This window comes from Peromyscus eremicus, chromosome 19 (genome assembly GCF_949786415.1).
Source record: "Peromyscus eremicus chromosome 19, PerEre_H2_v1, whole genome shotgun sequence".
Classification (NCBI taxonomy): Eukaryota; Metazoa; Chordata; class Mammalia; order Rodentia; family Cricetidae; genus Peromyscus; species Peromyscus eremicus.
In genome coordinates this window covers 45,782,925-45,796,216 of record NC_081435.1, presented here as the reverse complement: position 1 = coordinate 45,796,216, position 13,292 = coordinate 45,782,925, and the positions used below count along the sequence as shown (strand labels likewise).

The window sequence follows — 13,292 nt, the reverse complement described above, 5'->3', positions numbered from 1 at the left end:
CTACTACAATTAATGTAATGCTAGCCACATAAACTACTGCAGTTGGCATCCTGCTAACTGAAACCATTATTCATACTTCTGCTTAGTCTTAGATCACACTCTTAATACTTGAAAAGAAAAGAACCCTAGACGTTTATGCTAAGTATATCAAGAAGCAAAACTCATCATTTTTACCCCTAAAATATTTATGTTTGTCATTTTTAATTATGTGTCTAGAGTCACAGGTGGTTAGGAGCCACCCAATATACATGCTGGGAACTGAATTTGGATCCTCTGCATGAGCCCAATACAGCTGAGCCATCTCTCTAGACCCCCAAATCATCCTTTCTAAGCATGTACCTTGACATTAGAAAAATGCACAAATGTTTGTATAGATCTGCGTAGCATTTACGTACATAAAATTTATACCAATTTTGATATACGTATATGCAAACATATCAAACATGTGAGGTTGATAAAGGTAACCTATTTGAATATAACAACAATCCAAAATTTGAAATATCTTAACATCCCACTCAATACAAATTATAAGATGAAAACATTTACCTGAAATATTTTGGGGGCACTCACAAGAGAGGCTAGCGCTGACGAAAGTGTGGCTGAAAAGATACCTGCCGAGATTAAGGGTGCGAACCCTGACACCATGCTCATCACCTTAAATGAAGTGACAAAATTGGAAAGTCAGTCATAAAAAATGGTTGAAAACGAGTAAAGTATTGAACAGTCACAATTTGAGGATTCTAATAAAGGAAACTAATACTGGAATAATCTGACAGGAATTTGGTAAATAGCAATGATAAGAAAATTACAAATTATTAAAACAGATTTACCACTAAAAAATGCTTTTCTCTTGTAAATTCCCAAATGAACATATGGCAGAAAAAAGATGATAATGAACTACCAACTACCTGTCACTAGGTTTCAACCATGGACAACTTCGGCCACTCCCATGTCATTTCCAAGCCTAGATTTTTAATGCAAAGGTTCAGCGTGTGTCTGTGAACAGGCAGACATTTGGAAGCTGTAGCCAAAGGCCCTGGCCCAGCTCCATGATCTGGCCACCCCTTCACAGTATCACACATCTAGTCAGCAACCAAACAGCTTCAACTGCCCCGTTTTCTTAGTCATTTTAAAACAAGTTCTTGGGTCTTTCTTCAACTAGCTCTCAAAAGTGATTATTATATTTGGTTGATTCAGTTTTTCAATATTTTTAATATATAGTTTCATATTTTTTCAATTTATTTAATTCTTTCCTGCCATTCTCTGAAGCTTTTATCCTATATCCTGCAATGTGCTGACTGCATCTCTATTATGTAAAACCCCCTCCTCTCATCCTAGTTTCTAGAAAACTGATTATCAGATCTAGCCAAAGAGTCAGACTGAGGTTAAAGCTCCTGTCAAAGTATACCACATTAAGATGGTTGCTTTTTATGGGGCTGCAATAGGATTGTGGGTATGGTGTTTTCTTAAGTAAAAATACATCTAGCCAAAAGGTTGTGATACAAATTCTACTTTTGTTTTTAAAAAAACCTGTGATATAAGAAGTTATAAACAAAACACAATTAACCACACACTGATAAATTGATAAGAAGTTCATTGTGTCCAAACATTGACTATGAGGGCCCATGAGCGTGTGTGCATGTGCACTCCTCCCAGAATAAACATCAAAACCTCAGACACATTCTCTGGTTGCACTGTCCTTTGCACAGATCAGCATCACGTCCTATGCTTAGTAATGGGAATACTGCAGGGAAAGCCAACTAGACTTCCGGCTTTCCAGTTAAATATTTACCCAAACTTCAGCATGTCTTAAAATTTAATGGTGAACCAGGAATATTTGCACAGAGTGACACTGAATGAAAACAGTGCCGACATCAGTGTGGTCCATGACATACAGCAGCCAAGACGAAAGGCAAGACGGCGCTCCAAAGGAAGCACTGAGTGGAGGTAAGGAATGGCAGCATGTGTGCACACACTTTCAAAAACACAGTGACCGAGCACAGGACAAACAGAGGGCTGTGACAGATCAGGTATGAGGAGCTTTGGCTGGCAAAAACAAAAACAAAAACAAAAACCCCTCACATTTTGTACATCATGCAATGCGCTAAGTCAAAAGTTTCAGAGGATATCAAAATAATGTAATGAGACAAAACACATATATAATTCAAATTTTAAAACCAGTAAGACATCCTAAATGCCTCTACTCTCTTAAGCATAAAGCTATTTATATATGTAAAAGAGCATTATAAAGTAGGGCCTATATGGATTTTATAAAAGTCATCTGTTGTGGTTTAAATGAGAATGGACCCCATAAGCTTAAATATTTGCATGCTTAGTCCCCAGTTAATAAACTGTTTGGAAGGATTAGGAGATATGTCCTTGTTGGAAGAGGTGAATTACTGGAGGTGAGCTCTGAGGTTTCAAAAGCCCACACCAGGTCCAATGTGTTGTGGAATAGAGTATTTGTTTAACGATGTGAAGATATGCTGCTGTTTCACCTTGTCTAAGGCACCTGACTGATCTAATAAAAAGCTGAACAGCCAATAGCTGGGCAGAAGAGGGATAGGCAGGGCTGACAGAGAAAAAAAGAGGAGCCAGGCAGCCAGATGTGGAAGAAGCAGGAAAGCAGAATGGACAGTACATAAATAAGGTAAATGAACCTTGGGGCAGCACATAGATGAATACAAATAAGTTTAAAAAAAAAAAAACTAGCTAGAAACAAGCCTAAGCTAAGACTGAGCATTCATAATTAATAGAAAGACTCCGTGTCATGATTTGTTGGCTGGCAGTCCAAGAAAGCTTGCTATACCAGTGTCTGTTTCTCTCTCCACCTGCAGTCGGAGGATCAGAAATTAAAGCTCTCATCTACTTCTCTAGAAACACGTCTGCCTGCACGCCACCATGCTCTTCACCACAATGATAACGGACTAAGCCTCTGAAACTGTAAGCAAGCCCCATGTTGAACGCTTTCCTGTATAAGAGTTGTCTTGATCAGTGTCTCTTCACAGCAGGAGAGCACTAAGTCAGTATGTAACCTACATATTGTTTAGTTATATTCTACTGACCATGCTTTCTTCTCTAAATAACACATGATTTATACAGGATTCCCCCATTACCACCATTGTGTATTTCTTCCCATGGCATTAAAAGTCTTACTTATTTAAATTAAAACAAAGCTATACTCAAATGAGACTATAAGAGAGATCATAAAGAACACAGTGTATTTCCACAAACACACAAAAATCAGACTAGCATTCTCCATCACTGGGCAGAGACCAATGTTTGTACCTTTTATATACAATATCAATGTCAGAACTGGAGTGAATCATTAGCTTAGCATGAATACTGTCATTGCTACAATTTTGCCTAATCCTGTGACTAGAAAACACAAAGGTGTGTCACATAATTGAATCTAACACAATTACTACAAATAAACTGCTTGAAACTATACAATGGAAAATAAAATGCCATTAAAATTTTTGTTCAGAAAGTTGTTGTAGAATATTATTTTAAAATGTGTTACATTTGCTTATGCTGTGGAATATCTGTTTAATGATGCAAAGATGTGTTGCGTTCCTTTATGCTGCATTTGTTTAAATCTGTGAAGCTGTTACTGTGCCTGTCTAAAATACCTGGTGGTCTAATAAAGAGCTGAACGGCCAATAGCGAGACAGGAGAAAGGATAGGCTGGGCTGGCAGGTGAGAGAATAAATAGAAGAAATCTGGGAGGAAAAGAAGAAAGATCAAGCAAGGAACAAGAGATGGAGGAGGAGGACTTCAGTGGCTAGCCACCCAGCCACACACAGAGTAAGAAGTAAAGAAAAGTTATACAGGAATAGAGAAAGATAAAAGCCCCAAGGCAAAAGGTAGACAGGATAATTTAAGAAAAGCTGGCTAGAAACAAGTCAAGATAAGGCCGGGCATTTATAATTAAGAATAAACCTTCATGCGTGATTTGGGAGCTGGGTAATGGGCCCCCCCCAAAGAGCAAAAAATACCAACAAGTTGTATCATGAAATATTTACATATTGTAAATAGCAATAGTGAGCTCTAAAAATATTCAGATTTTCACTACTGTGTTAATTATGTTTTGGTAACAAAAATTCTATTTTCCTACTTGGGATCAACAAAAATCCATATTCTATAAAATTACTATTTTGTATTGACCTCCGAAGTCCACGTGTATGTTTTTGTTTGGTCATCTGTGCAATTCTGACACACTAAAAGCTCACTTCATTGCCACCATCTTTTTGTTATGCGTGCGTATGTCCATGAACACGTGAGCGTGCTCACAGGAAGGGGAAAGGACAGCCGTGGGTGCCACTCCTCAGGTACTGCCCAGCTTTGCCTGAGACAATCTCAAAACTGGCCTAAATTTGCACCAGGAGGCCTGGGCTTTCTGCCAGTGAGCTGAGCATTTAGTCATCTCCACCTCCTTGGCTCTGGGATGGCAAGCACATACCACTAAACCCAGTTTTTTTCACATGGCTTCTGGGGACCAAACTCATGTCCATGTGCTCCAACTAAGCTGTTTCCTCAGCCACTTGCATTTAAAATCTTAACAGAGGTAAATAATAAACAACAAAGAATTAAGTCTCCAAAAACCTAATACTGATACTGATCTTTATACAGTTCACATGTTTTAAACGTTTTCTAACTTTTAAGCATCTATTCATAATTTAATTCTCTTGTTAATGGTGGTTTGGTAAGGCACAAACCTACACAGACCATACCTAATTAACTAGCATTACTATTCATATCAATCAATATAGATGCTGAAAAAGGTATCATGTAGTTCAAGTTGATCTCAAACTTGCAACACAGTTAAGGATGACCTGGAGCTGACCCTCCTGCTCTACCTCTCAAACGCTGGGGATTACAGGAATGTGCCACTTCACCCTGTGCGTGTGGTCTGAGGACCCAGCCAGGGTTTGCACATGCTAAGCAAAAGCATCTACCAACTAAGCCACAAACTCAGCTCTATCGCTCGGTATATACTAATAGTTCATTCATCCATAAAGTAGCAAGGAGGGTACCACTAATTACTAAGAAGCTAAAATTGCTAGAACTTTTTTAGAAGAAGGAGTTAATCTGACTTTAAGACTTATTATAATAGCTATGTGAATCAGGACTGATACTCATGAACAGACAAACCCAAAGCTCAATGGAACAGAGCAGACAGAACCCAGAAACAGACCACCACAAGTGACTTTTACAAAAGATGCTTGTTCCCTGGTTTTCTGAAATAGTATATCCATACTCTACATGTATATACACTATGCCCTCTATTAGAAAAGATAACTCTCAAAGGCTTTGTTTTCTTCATGAATCATCTCAGAGTTTATTCTCTCTTTCATGCTTTCCATTTGCCTACTTAGTGATGATACAGTTTAGTAGGAGGGGCACAAAGTATCAACTGTCCTCCCCTCTAACATACAGCTATATTCTGAAAGGCCAGATTTCATAGTGGTTTACTATTAGGTAAATACAGAATGTCTATATAATATGAACGCAATGCTCACCTGAAAGTTGTTCATTAGCCCATAAGAACAAGGATTGCTTTCACAGTAGGAAAAGTCAAAGTTCAATTTGCAGGCTGCAGAAGTGCAGTTTGTGAGCTCTGTTGTAATGGTGTCATTCACATTCCCAGTGGCATCCCGAACCACGCAAGAACCTGAAGCACAAGCAACAATCAGAGTAACTCATCCATGCATTCCTCTTACAATCCATTCATAAAGAAATCACAGTGTTGTCTAGGTGCACATTCATAATAGCACACACTGCATGTATACTGAACTTTACTCTCAATGAAGTATGAAAAGCTTTGTGGTCACTAAAATTTAAGCAATGAAACTGAACTTTCTATTTAAAAAAAAAAAAGTGTTACATTTCCAGCATTACATAAATACTGGAAAACCTTGTATAAATATTTCAAAGATTAGACAGACTACATAGTACTTTGCTGGTTACTTTTTTTTTCTCTACCTTTTGACTGTTTCCAAAAGCATCTCTCCCTCTAAATGCACCTCTGAACTCTTAGCGGACCGGGGAGAGAGAGGAAAGAACACTTAGGACTCCAATCAGCCTGAAAGCGGCCACGTTTCATGTCCTGTCAGTCACTGTGCAGTGTGGCCTGGGCACACTGACAAGGAAAACACTGAGCACCAGGATCACACTCGTGTGCTGTACCAGACAGTTTTGGGGTAAAAGGGTCCGTTGCTTTGAATTTCCCAGGCCACTCCTGAACACAGAAAGAAAGGGGCAGTCCCACTGCTCACTGAGGACAAACAGAATGAAGTCAATACAAGGTCTAGCAACACCAGAGGGTCAGACCAAAGCAGAAATCTATCAATGGCAACAAAAAATTTTAAAAGTTGGAACATAATCAGTTAAGCCATAAGTTAAATTAAAAACAAATTTTATTTAGGTGGGCTATATGTTATATAAGAATATTTGAAAGTTTTAGGAAAAAACACTTGGTTTTCTCAAATGAATTTCATTATTATGTATTAAAAAAAATTAAATCCAAAACCATTTTAAAAAGGCAATTTGGCCCATCATGATACAATCAGCATTTCTAACTTTTGTTCAGTCAAATTTCAAAATTACCCTGAGAAATAGCTACAAAATTTGGAAATAGAGTTCTGTCAGTATTTCTGAACAAAACAAAGAAAAAACGTGGTAAAACTGAAGTGTTCACAGTAAAATATACATGGAAACCTCTTACTATGAAAGGAATAAATTTAGAGCTTATAATTTTGTATGCGAATGAACAGGTGCATGCATAACAGTGTGCAAGGATTGCCTGGGCCTCCCAAATCTTTATAACTTTAAGAGTAAAATTTACTTGCACGTGTGAATATATCTTATATATCCAAATAAAGTGTGAGTTTATAGGTTTTCCATGTATTTCTAATTTACTATAATAAATAAATGCTAGATATGAACCAACAAAGCACTTGGTAGTTTTATGTCTCTCTGTAAGTCACCACTAGTTTTCCTCAACTAGTTTTGGATTAAAACAAGCAACTAATTCTATGCCTTTTTAACCTAAAGTATTTTGGAATGTTAAAGTCAGAAAATGCTATACTACTACTTATGCTATGAACATCACAAAATTTCTAAGGCATTGAAGAAATGAAGGCTCTTTACCTACGGACACTGCAATTCCTATGTAAACCACTGTAGTAATTAAAATGGCTAAGAGTGTTCCTTTGGGTATGGCTGACTGAGGATCCTAGAAGACAAGAAGGTTCTTTTAGTCTATAAAAATAAATGCCCGGATAGCATTTTTAGCACATCAGTAATCAATACAGTACTTTATAATACTTACTGCAAGATCACCTGAGATATTTGCTCCAGCTAGAATACCAGTTGCAGCAGGGAAAAAAATGGCAAATACAGAAAAGAAAGTCTCTTCCTCTCGAAAATCCGGTCCAAAGTTTTCATTAAATATTTCAGCTACAGAGGACAAAATATTTTGGCAATTACTGGATAGCAAATGAGACCAAAATAATTTAAGTCAAGAGTAATTAGTATATATAGTCTCTACACAATTGGTCTTTCTTATGTAATGCTAATTCAGTATCTATACGTGAAGGAATGGTTTGCTATCAAAATGGTGATCTAATCTAGGATATATCCTACCTTCTGGTACCTCTTACCAGTAATTGTTTAAGAATCTCCAAACTTAATTATCACTAACTCAAACAAAAAATCACAAGTATAGATTACTGACCACACTTTCCCCCACATCAAAATAAAAAACACAGAAAGGAGGTAGGGAAATAAAAGAAACACACTGATCTGGAGCCAACCTCTACCCTACTCTCCAATACCCACTTGACATAAGCTGAAGTCATCTGAGAGAAGGGAACCTCAATTAAGAAAATGCCTTCATAAGACTGGGCTGTATGCAAGCCCGTAGGGCATTTTCTTAATCAGTGATTGATGGGGAAGGATCCAGCCCATTGTAGGTGGTACCTTCCCTGGACTGGTGATCCTGGGTCTATAAGAAAGCAGACTGAGCAAGCCAGGGGGCGCAAGTCAGTAAGCAGCACCCCTCTATGGCCTCTGCATCAGCTCCAGCCTCCAGGTTCCTGCCTTGTTTGAGTTCCTGCCCTGACTTCCTTCAGTGATGAACAGTGATATGGAAGTGTAAGCCAAATAAATAAACCCTTTCTTCCCCAACTTGCTTTTGGTCATGGTGTTTCACTGCAGCAACAGTAACCCTGACTGAGACCAACAAGTAAGAGGAGTAAGAGACACAGCAAGCACTGAGTCAGGCAGAACATCAATTGGTCGGCCAACAAGGAGAGCCTTCCAAAATGGAGAAGACTGTAACAAAGGAAGACAAAGCCATCTATGCTGGTCCATGTCGTTGTGACTTGACAGAAGCCACGAAGGACTACTAATAAAACCATTTGGAAGTCATGTGGAGGCACGGCTGTGCACTGTCTCCAAGTGTCACTTATTAACTGACAATGAATGGCAACTTCCCAACAGAGAAGCCTTAGTCATCACCTTAATAAAGAGATAAAAACTCACATCATCCAAGCGGGGAAAGCTGAGATCACTTGGACCCTCAATTCCGGGTGCTGAGACACATTGGTTATAATGTAAAAAACCCAGCTAGAGATGATCCCAATACACACACACACACACACACACACACACACACACACACACACATCTGTAATTCTGAAAACTGTCAGCATCACAGAAGACAAAAAAGCCTTATGAGACTGAAGATTACATGAATCAGTTTTGTTTTGTTTTAAAAAGGAAAGTGAACAACTTAATGTGACTTATCCTAAACAAGGAAATCTGTAGTTGCTATTAGGATCCTCATGAAGACTTGAAAAACATCTATGCATCATCTGTGCATCGTGCCAAAGATAAATTTCCTGATGCCCTCTTTCTTAGTAGATATGAGCTGAAGTATTTAGAGGTAAAAAGTCATGATTTTTGCAACTTCAATCTGCTTTCACAATCCATAGCACTTTAAAATTGTTACGTTTAAAAAGTCACATGCCAAGTAGCATTTTAGTCAATGATGGGCAATATACATAATGGGTTCTAAGTTCTGATGACATCATAGACATCATAGTCTGGGTAAGTATCCCCTCAGATGTTTGTACAACAATAAAATCACCTAGAGGCACATCTCTCACCTTCCCATCACCAAGAAACACATAACTGGACACATAATGAGAGCCATGCAGGCACCTTCTTCTCCTCAGTAAACTGGCTTCCCTATACTCACCCACCTGTTCTTGCTGTCATTGAAAAACAGAAAATGGAAATGAAAGCAATTTTACTCTAGTTGTACAGCCTACATAAAGAGGACAAAAACTGAATTATGAATTAGTGTGAATCACCGGACCAAACTTAATTACAATTAAAATACCTAAAATGTGCTAAATGTAGTTAACAGCAGAGTGTTGTAATTTGCATTCTTAACAAAGTATTCTATTCTTTGTACTTACATTTATAGCCAAAGAACCCCTTGGGCTTCTTGCTCTCCAGTGAGATGAACGTTCCTATGACGAAGTCAGCGATGGCCAGAAGAAGAATCACCAGGAGGACGATCTGAGCCTATGGTTCAAACCCTGAAAGTCACAGTCTGTCTGCACACTCTCCTCCATTACAGACAGTCTGTCTGCACACTCTCCTCCATTACAGACAGACTGTCTCCACACTCTCCTCCATTACAGACAGTCTGTCTCTACATTCTCCTCTATTACAGACAAACTGTCTCCACACTCTCCTCCATTACAGACAGTCTGCACATTCTCCTCCATTACAGACAGTCTGTCTCTACATTCTCCTCTATTACAGACAGACTGTCTCCACACTCTCCTCCATTACAGACAGACTGTCTGCACACTCTCCTCCATTACAGACAGTCTGTCTCCACACTCTCCTTCATTACAGACAGACTGTCTGCACACTCTCCTCCATTACAGTCTGTCTCCACACTCTCCTCCATTACAGACAGACAGTCTCCACACTCTTCTCCATTAGACAGTCTGTCTCCACACTCTCCTCCATTACAGACAGACTGTCTGCACACTCTCCTCCATTACAGACAGACAGTCTCCACACTCTCCTCCATTAGACAGTCTGTCTCCACACTCTCCTTCATTACAGACAGACTGTCTGCACACTCTCCTCCATTACAGACAGACTGTCTCCACACTCTCCTCCATTACAGACAGTCTGTCTCCACACTCTCCTCCATTAGACAGTCTGTCTCATTTTGCCTTTCTGTCAAATGTCTTAAAGCATTCAGCAGGTACTCAATAAATGCTGTTAACATGAGTAACAACTCTTAAAGACCTGTCTTAAAGCCTGAAGTTCCCGCCTGTCAGGAAGCTGAGGCAGAAGGACCACAAGTCTGAGACTATTCTGAGCTCTGAGTTAGTAAGACCCTGCCTCAACCAAAACTATCTGAGAATGTTCAATTATGGGTAGAATCATGCCACACATTTCTAAAATAAGTACTAAAGATGGGTCTATGCATCCCCACCCACGCCACAGGCTTTCCATTCTATACATCTCTCTCCCACCTGTCTGCCGAGACTACAGTCTTGAAGGGAGACTATGCCTGTGCCCAATCAAGTTTCAGATCAGTTCCAAACACTGAGGTGTGTACGCCTGCAACTGCTCTATGTACCAAGTAGGCACTCGGGCAGGGACACAGGGAGGGCAGATAGCCAAAGAGATCATCAACCCTTCTCCAACTTCAGCTGCTCAAAACAACTGAGTAAATACTATGTGCAGACAAAATGTTTACAAAGCATTTTAAAAAAGGATTCCTACGGGAAGGGGAGCCATATGTACTACAGTGATGTGTGGATCTCAGGGGACAACTTTAGGGTGTTGGGTCTCTCTTTCCACCTTTCTGTGGCTTCCAGGAATCCAATCAGGCCACAGGGCATCTGTATCAAGCACCTTTACCAACTCAGCTGTCTTGCTGGCCCAGCAGGAATTCTTATACATTAACTATGGCCCAAGTAGGATGCAATTATAATCTTCTCAATAAAATCAATGTGTTGCATATGTAAATGAATGAAGGACCGGATATACTCAGTGGGAGACATAAAGCCTATTATGCAGGGGGCCTCAGGCTCAATTCTTAAGCACTCAAAAACAGCATATAATGAGGAAGGTAGTCTTCTACTGGATTTAAAATGGATTACCTTCAAATATATCATTTTAAATGCCAAACAACCTATATATCATAAACTTCTATAAAAAATGGCCACTTTTCCACTAGATTCTGAAAGTCCGTTTAAGTTTCCCCTAAGATTAGGTTTGTGGACTAAACATTGTAGATGCTCTGTCACGACTTACCTTTGCTTCCCACTCCATTCCAGCTACTGAGATACCCAGAAGAATCACTACTGTAATGGCTCCAATAATTCGGATGTCATTGATTTCATCTATCATAAGTATGGAATGTTCCTACACAAGAGAAATACAATGAACAGCTCCTTAGATATAGACATTCAATCAATGCTTATTAAAGGAATGGACAGAGATAAGTATGATGGTGCATGCCTGTGTTCCCAGAACTTGGGAGTCAGAGGCAGAAGGACTATCAAAATTTCAAAATTTATACAAGTTCCCAGCCAGTCACATGCAAGACCCTGTCTAAAAATCAAGGAAAAAAAAAAAACTAATTACTATTAATTGTCATTCAGTTACCTTATATATCTAATGTCTTTTTTTTTTTTTTTTTGGTTTTTCGAGACAGGGTTTCTCTGTGTAGTTTTGCGCCTTTCCTGGAACTCTCTTTGGAGACCAGGCTGGCCTCGAACTCACAGAGATCCGCCTGGCTCTGCCTCCCAAGTGCTGGGATTAAAGGCGTGCGCCACCACCGCCTGGCATCTAATGTCTTATTAAATTACAAATACTGGTATATCTGATATGGACCCAATAAATCAAAAATAAGAATTACTAACCAAGCAAATTATAATCTGACTGGTACTGTTAGGTTTTATAAAGTGGCACAACAGAAATGTATTCTGTTAGTGAACTCGTTTTAATGGTCTTTTATGATACAAAAGGGAAAAAGAACAAACCTTCATGCTATTATCAAAACCACACAGTTCCTACTCCATAAGCAACATTACTTGTAAGATTTAATCATGTTGGTGGCATTTTTGAAGTGCACATACAGGTCAAGGTATGTGTGTGTGTATGTGTGTATCCTGTCATGAAGACTTGACAAGTGAATGACAAGGTCCATTACCTTAAGCAGCTCCACCACCGTTTCTGCGAACCCAACCACATACATAGCAACCGCCACTGCGTTGGCAAAGGCAAAGATCAAGCCAATGGCGCCACCGAACTCGGGCCCTAGACTTCTAGAGATCAAGTAATATGCTCCCCCTAAGAGAAAGAATGGAAGGTTAGGCTTTGAAATGGCAACAACTCTGTTCATGACACCAAGGAATTCACAAAGCAGGTTCAGCCAAGTGGGTGAGTGTATTTTCAGAAAGAAATACCCCCAAGACTAGTATCTGAGCTGCTCATGTTTACGGAAAGTATTATAGCAAAAACTGCATTAATAAAACAGGAATTTCAGAACTGCCTTTTTAGCTTCTACAAATATTTCATTGATCTGAAAGTTACAATTTGAAGGAATTTATCTATCACAGGAAAGCACTATGGAGTTTCTTGTTTGGTAATACTAGTGATCCATATAGTTAATGGATTTAAAGACAAAAAACTTGACCTCCAATGATAACCTGATTTTACTAAGAGTGTTTTTAGTCACATATAGGAAAATGTTAAGTTTTCCTCAATTTCAGTGTTTTGGCTTTACCGATACAAAAATGAGGCTTTCAATTTTTTCAGAAAAAAAATTTTTTTTAGACATTTGAGACCAAGCTGCATAATCTCCATCAAGTTTAAATTTTTAATAAAAGATGACTATGATTGTTTCATTTCTGGTCTCATTAGTCATACAAAAGATGAAAGTAATAAACAGCAATGTTGCATTCATCAAGATAATGTATATCAAAACCACGGTATCACTCCCAGCCCCTAGATTTCCAGCAATGACTACTCTTCTTGTATGATCTTACGTCCTTAGAAAACTGGACCCTGCCTGACACTGTTGCAGACCCAGCATGTGCCACAAGGTGATCAACAATTTTCTGACTGACTGAAGTACAAGTCAAATACACTTCACCGAACCACAGAATAGGCAAATGCACACTCATTTCAGAGGTAAGCCCAAATAAAATCTATAGTGTTCATCTTTTAAAGGTGCCTGTGAT

At 39.0% G+C, this 13,292-nt stretch overlaps 1 protein-coding gene across 1 annotated transcript in view; it reads right to left on the bottom strand.

Annotated features, from left to right (window-relative positions):
- The window catches only part of Slc12a2 (solute carrier family 12 member 2), a 74,264-nt gene that overhangs the window by 40,762 nt on the left and 20,210 nt on the right, over nt 1-13,292 (bottom strand). Inside the window, exons 5-11 of the mRNA XM_059245933.1 lie at nt 12,260-12,399; nt 11,359-11,469; nt 9,489-9,597; nt 7,334-7,461; nt 7,153-7,237; nt 5,523-5,674; nt 547-654 (exon numbers count right to left, since the gene is read on the bottom strand). Coding sequence (XP_059101916.1) covers nt 547-654; nt 5,523-5,674; nt 7,153-7,237; nt 7,334-7,461; nt 9,489-9,597; nt 11,359-11,469; nt 12,260-12,399 — 833 coding nt within the window. The remainder of the gene's footprint in view (nt 1-546; nt 655-5,522; nt 5,675-7,152; nt 7,238-7,333; nt 7,462-9,488; nt 9,598-11,358; nt 11,470-12,259; nt 12,400-13,292) is intronic.